The 9,541-nt window shown below is 55.9% G+C and overlaps 1 protein-coding gene across 1 annotated transcript in view; it reads left to right on the forward strand.

Moving 5' to 3' along the window:
• MPRIP (myosin phosphatase Rho interacting protein) overlaps positions 1–9,541 on the forward strand; it is a 61,016-nt gene that overhangs the window by 14,877 nt on the left and 36,598 nt on the right. Inside the window, 2 exon segments of the mRNA XM_010016911.1 lie at positions 5,909–6,060; positions 8,737–8,821. Coding sequence (XP_010015213.1) covers positions 5,909–6,060; positions 8,737–8,821 — 237 coding nt within the window.

Below are 9,541 nucleotides of genomic sequence, written 5' to 3' on the forward strand. Positions count from 1 at the left end.
AGCTGCTCCAAGCATTTTGTGCAGTGCTGGGCTTTGCTTTGGTCCCTAAAATGCCAGAATGGCAGCTCAGAGCAGCCCATCGACTTGATCCCAGTGCCGACGTTCTCTGCATCTTCTGTCCCTCTTCCCCTCTAGTTGGACATGGAGTGTGCATGTGCACGGATGCAAGTTTCCCTGAAGGGCTCCTTGAGTTTGGGGATGCTGCGGAGGACCCAGAGGGTCGGACCCCAGCGTTGAGGGATGTTGCCACCCACTTGGTCACCCTGCCTGCCTGGCATGGGTGACTGTCAGGACAGGGTAGAGCTGTCCCCATCGCACAGGGACCCCTCGGATGCTGTTCCGCAGGAAAGAGGTTGCAGGCAGCCTAAATGCTGGCTGCCAGCTCCCGACCCCGCTTTGGGCTGGGAGCAGCTGGGAGCTGCAACACTGGTGCAAAAATCCCCATATAAGGCCAAGAGGAGCCGGCTCCAGCCTCTCCAGCGCAGCTCCGGCCGGGATCACGCAGCTCCAGCACCGGCTCCCCGGATGGGTGCCCATGGGGATGGATGCAGATGGGATGCATGACCCCAAACTTGCTGCCTGGGCACCCCTGGGGTGGGTGCTGCTGTGCTTCGTCGAGGTGGCACTGGGTGGGAGAGGAGCTCCAGGGTGCTTGTGGCCAGCCCACGGCCTCACTCAGTGTTTAGACTCGCTGTCTATGGACATAAACACCAACTCTGCTTAGCAGAGGCCCCTGGCTGGACTCTCCTGCCCAGCCCCTGTACTTCACCCCCTCCCCAAACTGCTCCCTGGAGAGAAAATTCCTTCCCCCTGGCGAAAGTGGAGCTGATGTTGATTTATCTCCTGGTTGAGGCTTGGGAGGGCTCTACAGGGCTGGGCATGCAGGGACAGGCGGGCATGGGGCTAACACATCCTCCAAGCCCACCTCCCCGAGCTGGTTCCTTGGGGTACCTCCATTCAGTTCCCTTACCCACGGTAAAATCCCAGGTTGTTATTGCCTGATGTGTGATATATGGAAATGAGGGACTCATACAGATAAACTCTTTTGACTTACAGCATCAGCCCCTGTGCCTTGGAGCTCATCATCCACAGAGCATCCAGCGCTGTGCATCCTCTTGCCACAGCATCCGGGTCTCCCCATTAATGTCCCGCTTGAGATTTCTTCCTTTGGGCTTATAAGAGGCCCCCATTCTTTCTTTCCTTCCTTTCCACTGTATAAAGTGGGGGCTGCTGCAGTTGCTGGGCTCCACGTCTTAAAAGCATCTCGTCTGGAGGCTGCTGGGGTTGTGGATGTGGAGAGCATGGCATGGCTCAAGCAAGCCAGAGGTTTCTCAGTGGCTTCACTGAGCAGTAGCTGTTGATAGAGAAAGGCTGTGCTCAGGTGGCCAAGAAAAGTTACCTGCCTCCTGCTTGGATGGCACAGGGAGAGCAGAGAGCTGTGTGGGGATAGAGGAGCACAACCTTCTGCTCCCCTTTGGTGGGTGGCTGCTCCAGTCCATCCTTTTGCAGAGCTCATTTTCAAGAGCCTTTGTCTAATCTAATAAACCCAGGATGCTCAGCCTGTTAGATGATCTATAAGTGTAATAAAACCTGCCCGCCGCAGAGCTCCGCTTGCCTTGTGGCCGTATCAATAACCTCATTCCTGGTGGCAGGAAGCCTGAAAGGCTCATTAAAGCCCTGCTGCTGTGCCAGCCCGGCTCGCCCGGCGCCTGGGCAGCTCAGGGCACACCATGGCACCGCAGGCAGCGAGCCTGGACGCTGGGGGTGGCTGAAGCTTTTAGCATCCAGCCCTAACTATTCTATGGTTCTATGATTCTACGTTCAGCAGCTGCCTTTGCAGAGCACTGAGGAGTGCTGCAAATGAGCAGCGTGCTCTCGGCAGCCACCTTCATGAATATTTTAGCTGGGAGAATTAACATTTGTCAAGAAGCGTTTGTGGAGGCAGCGTGGATGTGGCTTCCCCAGGCACTGCAGGCTCTGAAGCAGCGCTGGGAGCCAGGGCAGAGCCAGTCCAAGCCCTTCCCATGCAGCATCGCAATGGAACAGGACAGCAGAGCCACGGTCTCCCCCCAGAACAGCCCCTGGTGCCAAGGCAACCATCCCGCCATGCGAGAGAGACAAATGGTTGTGGGGTTTTTCTTTCCCTTCCCCTCCTGCTTCTTGGCAGAAAGTAAAATGTGCCTTTTGTTTGGTTGCCTCCTCCCCCTGCCCTGTCGCCTTTCTTTAAAGGTTGTGTTCCAGATTTCATCAACCCACGTTGTGTAATAGCCCTGGAGAATGGTGTGGGCATTGGCCGTGTCCCACCGAGGCTGTGGCAGGAGCCTGACCCTGGGGTTACCTGCTCAGAAAACATCTTGTGTACAGTTGCTGAGCAAAACTCTGTTGTATTTTTGGATCGAGCTCCTACAATGCGTTAGAAACGATGGGGAAGGTACTTGGGGAAAATCTGGAAGTCTTTGAGTCTAAATAATCCTCTATTTCTATCTCAGCCCTTCAAAACTGTATGGAAATGAGGGACTCTTGTGGATAAACCCTCTTGACTTACAGCATCAACCCCTGCGCTTGGGAGTTCATCACCCACAGAGCATCCCAGTGCATCCTCCTGCCACAGCATTTGTGTCTCCCCCATTAATGTCCCTCTTGGGATGTCTTCCTTTGGGCTTATAGTAGGTCCCCACGTTTTCCTTCCTTTCCACTGTATAAGGTGGGGGCTGCTGCAGTTGCTGGATTCTGCATCCTAAGAGCATCTCATCTGGAGGCTGCTGGGGTTGTGGATGGGGAGATCATGGCATGACTCACTTCCTGGATGCCTGGTGAAGGGAGAGGAGGAGGAGGAGAGTGTACTATAGGCTTTGTGTAATGTGGAGAGGGACACTGCGAGCACGTGCGTGTGTAAATATGGATCTGTCATACCAGTGGGAAACAACAACCTGATTGTTTCTTGGCTCTGGTTCCTCTGCTGATACTGGCAGCGTGGAGAGCTGGAGCTGCTCAGATGGTGCAAGTGCTGCCTTCCCCGTGCCAGCATGTGGCAGGGGATGTGCTGGGCTGGAGGCACCAAGGGGAGATGCTGCTTGGGATGGTGCCCACAATGGTGTCCTGTGTTGGTGCCACCCTGCAGGGCTTCCAGGCACCAGATCCAGTTGTGGGGTAGCTGTGTGCTCCATCCCACTGACAACAGCAATGGAAATGGCAGAGGAAGGGCCAGTGCCTGGGGATGGGGCTGTTGCAAGGTGGGGATCAGCAGAAGCCGGAGCTGAGCCTGAGCATCCGCTCCTGCCTCACCCTGACACGAAACCTCCCCATGGCCCTGGGGTCTGACGCTGGGTTCAAGCTTGTATCAAAGCATCTGCTCTTCAAAAGGCTGGTTGAAGTCCCAGCCATGTTGTTGTTTTGGTGTCTCTGGTGTGTAACCTCCCTGCTTCTGCATTTATTTATTCCCTTCCAATCACTGAGGCCACGCAGTCCTCACCTGACCTGGGACCAGCCTGAGGACTAGCTCTGCTCTTCCTTCCCCAGGGAACCCCAGCCCTGAGAAACCCCCCAGCACAGAAATGGGTGCTCAGAGGTGGGGAAGGGCTCCATGTGTCTTTGTCCCGTGCTTCAGGGCTGTCTCCCATATTCCCTGCTCCCACACTACCACCCTGCAGCTTCAGCACGCAAAGGCTGTCCCTGTTCTCTGGATTCCTTGGGGAGAGCAGCTCTGTGCCATCACCAGCTCCTGTGTTGGGATCCTGTGTGATTTCAGGATGCTCCCGGGGTTCAGTGCTGCCCCAACCCCATCCTTTTCCTCGGCGGAGGCTGTGTGCACATTTCCACCTGATGCCATTTGCATTTTGCTCTGCTTCAAAGTGCCTGTGCTGCCTCCAAGGAAGTAAATGGTGTAAAGGAATTTACATCTGGAGCAAGCCAGGCTGCTGGTCTGTCAGGTTTCATCTGCTGCCGAGAGCAGTGGGGATGCCAGGGGGGTGGTGGGTTCATCTCTGGTGCCGGTCCTGTCCCTGGCCACAGGCACAGGATAGGCTAGAACCAGCTTTGCTCGCAGCCCCCCTTCCTGGCATCATGGCTTGGAGGTGTGATAGTGGATGGGGATGGGTTGGGCTGTGCAAGATGCCAACGTTCACCCTCACAAGGAGAGGTGTGTGGCAAAACCACTCCATGGGCTGGTCCGGTGGTGGTGCGGCCCCAAACCGGCTCCTCCGCTCCGGGCACGCTTGGGTTGGGTGTGAGCTCCGGGGAAGCCGCCCTGAACGCTGCCTTGGGGTGAAAGAGGGAGGAGAGCAGGGAGGCTTCTCCTCCTCTCCTGTACCAGCTCCCTGCAGGGCCTCCCTGGGAATTGAGGGGTGCAAGAGGGACCAAGCAACTCAGGGTTCCCTCTTGGAGACACCCTCATCCCCTTTTTCTCCTGTCCTGGTTACATTCCCTGGTGATGTGGTGGGGAAGGAGGTTGGACCCAGACCTTACAGTCCTGGAGATTGTGCTGAATGAGGCAAAAACGTTTCTAAGGCTCCACTTGGAGCAGGAGGAAGTTTTTCCGATGGTTTTTTATAGCTCCTGGTTTTATTTTTGTTGTCTAAGACAAAAAATCCTCTTAGGAGGCGACTCCCTGCGACGGTGCCTGCGCCGTGCTGGGGTCTGGGCTTGGCTTTGCTCTCCTTCCTTTCCCTTCCATCCCGTAGGGTCTGTAGATGCTGATTTCCATAGAGGAAAAGAGGAGGTTTTGGTGTCCCTGATGTGTAAGTGGCCCTGTTCTTTGCCCATTCAGGGCACTGATGCTGCAGCACCCATGATAGCTCCGTGCTGCCCCTGGGCTTTCGTAGGATGCTCCTGGGGCAGGGAAAGCCCTTTTCCTGGGGAATGAAGCATTTCCCACGGCCTGCAGATGGGTAAACTGGGGACCTCAGGGGGCTGATCTGAATTCCATAGGGTTGTAGGCTGGGATCATCACGTTCTCCCTAGTCTCCCCTTCTGTGTATGGTGCAGGCTGCTTCTGGAAGGAGTTTGCTGGCAGGGGAGCTGTGGTTTCCATGGTAGAAACATTAACAGCATCTGTAAATCCATTCCCACCTTGGCCTGGCCATCTGGATGGCACGAAGGGACTTTGGTGGGGTCGTGATGGCTGTGAGCTGCTTTGGGTGCTCATTTGGTGCCATTGGCAGCTTGGAGGGTCTCTGCCTGGTCATTTATGCCCCAAGTGCAGGTTCACACCAGGATGCAGTGGGGAGCTCCTTGTCACCGAGCCCAGTGACACCGAGCACTGGTGGCCGCGCTGTAATCGGATGAGACAGCACCACTCCAGATGGACCTGTCACCTCTTGTCAGTGCTGACACCCCTCTGGGTCCCTTCACATCCCCTCGGGCCAGGGGGGGCGCAGCCAGTCCCACTGCGCTGTGTCTGCTCGGAGCAAGTAGGGTGGGAGGTGACAGTGTATCTGCAAAGCCCATTAGACAAGCAAGGTCGCTTCCATGCTGTGGTCCCTCCCTGGCAAACTCCATGTTTTTAATGGGAAAAACCTGGCATGTGTGTGTGTCTGTCTGTCTGTGATGCTGCCCTGCACTGAGGGCAGTGTGGCCTTGCAGCTTTGCCACCCTCTGTCCCTGGGTGCCACCCCACCACCCCACATGGTTTGTAGCTGCAAACCGAAAGCTACAAACCACTTGGTGCTTTGCCTTTCATCTTGCTGGTAGCAGTGGACTGGGCTGGGCTGGCAGTTGTGCCTGCTGGTCTGTGTCCCCAGGTGCGTGGCACAGGGCTTTTCTGTGTGCCACCACTGCACACGGATGGGTTTGGATACTCACTCTTGGTGTGTAGGATCCTGGTGTCCACCAGGAGAGGTTTTAGGGCTCAACTCTGCACTCACCTGCTCTTCCCTCCTTAACCATTGCTCCTTTCTCCTTCCCCTTGCAGCCAACAACCCTCCCACAGGGCACCATCAACATGAACCAGTGCACAGATGTGGTGGATGGGGAGAGCCGGACAGGGCAGAAGTTCTCCTTGTGCATCCTGACGCCAGAGAAGGAGCACTTCATCCGGGCTGAGAACAAGGAGATCATCAGCGGGTGAGTGCAGTCCAGGGCCAAGCCACCACAAGGCTCTTTCTTTAGCCAGGAGGAAGAGAAGGGTGGGTAGGACCTTGCTCAAGACTGGGTGCTGTGGCACTGCATACCCAGTAAGTCCTTTCTCCATGCCTAGTGCATGTGCTCGGCCATGCCAAGCTGGAGCCTGAGGCTTCCCAACGTGCTGGACACCTTTCAGAGCCAGTGCTCAAGGAAGCTCAGCCTCTGCTGGGAGCCTTGGCCAGGCCCCAGAGCTGAGATGCTCCCGAGTCACTCATTGCTTATGAAGGCCACCATTTCCAGGTCAGTTTTCTTGTCTGCCACTGGGCAATATCCTGCTTCCTGCTGCAGAACAACATTCCCAGGGGCACTTACCCCTGGGAGCAAGCTGAGATGCACTGCAGTATCTGTGGGATGCTCAGAGGGTGCACCTGATACCGAGGTGCTCATGGGCTGGCCATGGCAGCTTGAGCCTCAGCAGAAAGCAGCTATTTGCTGGCTAGAAGCTTGTCTGAAGGGTGAACAACAGGATGGGGTTGGAGCCTGTGGATAGTCTGGCAGAGGGGATGGATGCATCCCACCCCACTGGTCCCAGGGGAGCATCTGACCTCTGAGGATGATTAAAGCATCATCGCTCATAGGAGCACCTGCCACTGGGGTGCAGTTGCTCAGCAACGCTGCTGATTAGGCCACTAAAATGAGCAAATTGTGGTAGATTTCCCAACTCCAGGTGTTGGATGGTGACCTAGAAACATCCTTATCCATCACTCACACGTGGGTTGGGTTGGGTTGGGTTGGGTTGAGGGGTGACGAGCTGCAGGAGAGCCGAGCTGCAGGCATGCAGTGGTGGACTGCGAGGGTGCTGCTGCTCTCCTGTGAGCATTTCCCATGTGGAACTTGTGGAGCTCAGTGCTCCCTCCCCAAATTTGTTGACATTTGAAAGTAGAGCAGAAAGTTGAAGGGACGAAGTGCTCACTTTTTCCTGCTCTTAAAATCATAGAACAGTTTGGGTTGGAAGGGACCTTAAGATCATCCAGCTCCAACCCCTGCCACGGGCAGGGACACCTTCTACTAGAGCAGGTTGCTCCAAGCCCCTGTGTCCCACCTGGCCTTGAACACTGCCAGGGATGGGGCATACCTCTTCCTGAGGTACAGTGTCTCCTACTTGCCCAAGCCCTGGCAGCAGCAGTCAGTGCTTTCTATTGAGATGATTTCTATTTCCAAGCATTTTCTTTGGTTGTGACTCCCCCTGTTTTGGTAAATACTGCTTGAAATTGTCATTTTTCTACCAAGAGCTTGGGAGTTTGATCAGATACACATTCTCATGTGTTGAAACTTCCCTGTTCTACTGAGACGTGTGAGCATGGGTGATTCCCCCTCTGTGCACTGTCTTGGTGTCCTCTGGCAGCACGACCACCCTCCTGTCCCCATTTACAGTGGTGGGATTGCAGCAGCTTCATAGCCAGGGAAATTGTGGCACGGGGGAGCCATCTCCTCTCCTCTAACCAAGGCAGGAGCAATGCTTATACCCCAAAACAAGGCCAACTCCCATCATGAGCCTTGCTCTTGTCCTCTTTTCCCTACCCCTTGTTTCACAGCTCAGCCTGTTGTTGTTGGTCCTGCTCTCGCTGCATGGGAGGGAGAGGCATTGCAGAGCAAGGTGGGGCTGATTTATTGTTCACTGGCCCTGCACTGGATTTTGAAGCAGCTCGTTTGCTCCTGACTGCAAGCATTAATCATCCCCAAAGAGTCCTGCTCTGACTGTGAGCCAGGCGGGTTCCATCTGCACTTGCAGCACGACAGGAAGATTCCCCGGGCCAGGAGAGAATATGTTTTACATTCATTCCGTGCTGCTGGCATTTATTGCTTAACCAAAACCCACTTGATGTGGTCGTCCCAAAACGCTTTACAGCAGTGTATGAAGTGGGGGGAACAGGAGAGGGAAGCAAGGACAGCTGAAGCAGGAAGTGTTCCCGCACGGCCATGTGATGTTCAGAGGTGCAGAGGCAGGTTGTCAGGCCGTGGTGGGAGGGCACAGGAGGGTCCCCTAAATAAGCAGCTTGTGCAGGGCATGGGCTTCTCAATGCCAAGTTCATGCTGCTCTTTCTTGGACAGAAGCACTTTGTGTGCAGTGTGCGGGTGTTGGCATCACTGAAAGGGGAAGGTCCTGCTGGAGGCTCTGTTCCTCTCAGGATCCTTGAATCTCTGTTCCATGTCAGCCTTGGCCATGGCCTCGCTCTAGCAGTGAGTAGGGTTTGGGCCAAAGCAGTGTGGGATCATCCCTCCTCCCCTCCTGTCCTGCCTCATTTTCCCCCCAGGAGCTGCTTGAGATGATTTCTGGGTACTGTGTGCCACGTTGACCAGGCTGAGAAGCTGAGCTCCTCCGTGTGCCCAGCTCCAGCTTGGGGTTGTGCTATGGCCAAGTTACAAACCCTGGAAGGCTGAGATTAGGGGTGAAATGTGGATGCTCCATCTCTGGAGCTTGCAGGCAGCCTGCCCTGGAGATGGGATGGGGAAGCATCCCCCCAGCCAGTGTGGTCAGAGCCCTCCTTGGTGGGGAAACAGCTTTGGGATCCGCAGCCTGTGAGAAGCTGCATTACAGGAGTGTGAGCATCGCTCTCATCCCTGTGAGAGCTGCCCTTCAGCACACACCTCACCTTCTGCTTTCTCTGCCTGCAGGTGGCTGGAGATGCTGATAGTCTATCCGAGGACAAACAAGCAGAATCAGAAGAAGAAGAGGAAGGTAGAGCCCCCAACTCCCCAGGTAACCCCAGCGGGGGCCACACCAGTTCCTTGCCTCCATCTCAGGACCACAGCATCACTCTGCTGCTGGGGAAGATGCCCCCAAACCCACCAGTCCAGTGGGATGATGCTATTTGTGCAGAGGGCGAGAGGCAGGGTAGTACGAATGCATTCCTGGTCATCACTTCCCAGGCTCACATGCTGTTGCTTTCTGGCTGCTTTGGGGCCACATTTTGCCCCCCTTGGGTGCTGTTTTATGGCACCAGCCTCGCACACGCTGTGCCGGGTGCGCACACAAATCCACATGGTCCCTATGGGGGACCATGGGGAGGTGCTGCCCCTTCCCGGGCCATTTTGGCAGAAACAGGCTGAAATTCCATCAGGCTCTGGTTACCCCCTTTGAGATGACCCCGGAGATAATGGGAATGAAAGGAAAATACTAAAGGCCAGGGCCAGGCTGGGAGCTCCAGGGGCCGGAGCCGGGCTCTCCAGGGACTCAGCAGTGGCTTCGTGCTCAATTTGACTATAAATGGTAAAGAGTGGGGCCCGGCCGTGACTCACTCGTTCCTGCCCGGCTCCCACGTGGCCGGAATGGGGGAGAATCCCACAGATGGGGAACGTGACCCCGAGGCCACCCTGGTCCCTCGCCGGGGCTGAGAACAGCCGCGTCCCGGAGGCCGCCTGACCTCCGGGTGTGTGTCCCACTGCTGCAGGGGACCAGCTGGGAGGGCTCCTGCAGCCA

The sequence above is a fragment of the Nestor notabilis genome, unplaced genomic scaffold, assembly GCF_000696875.1.
Source record: "Nestor notabilis isolate BGI_N333 unplaced genomic scaffold, ASM69687v1 scaffold16366, whole genome shotgun sequence".
Lineage (NCBI taxonomy): Eukaryota > Metazoa > Chordata > Aves > Psittaciformes > Psittacidae > Nestor > Nestor notabilis.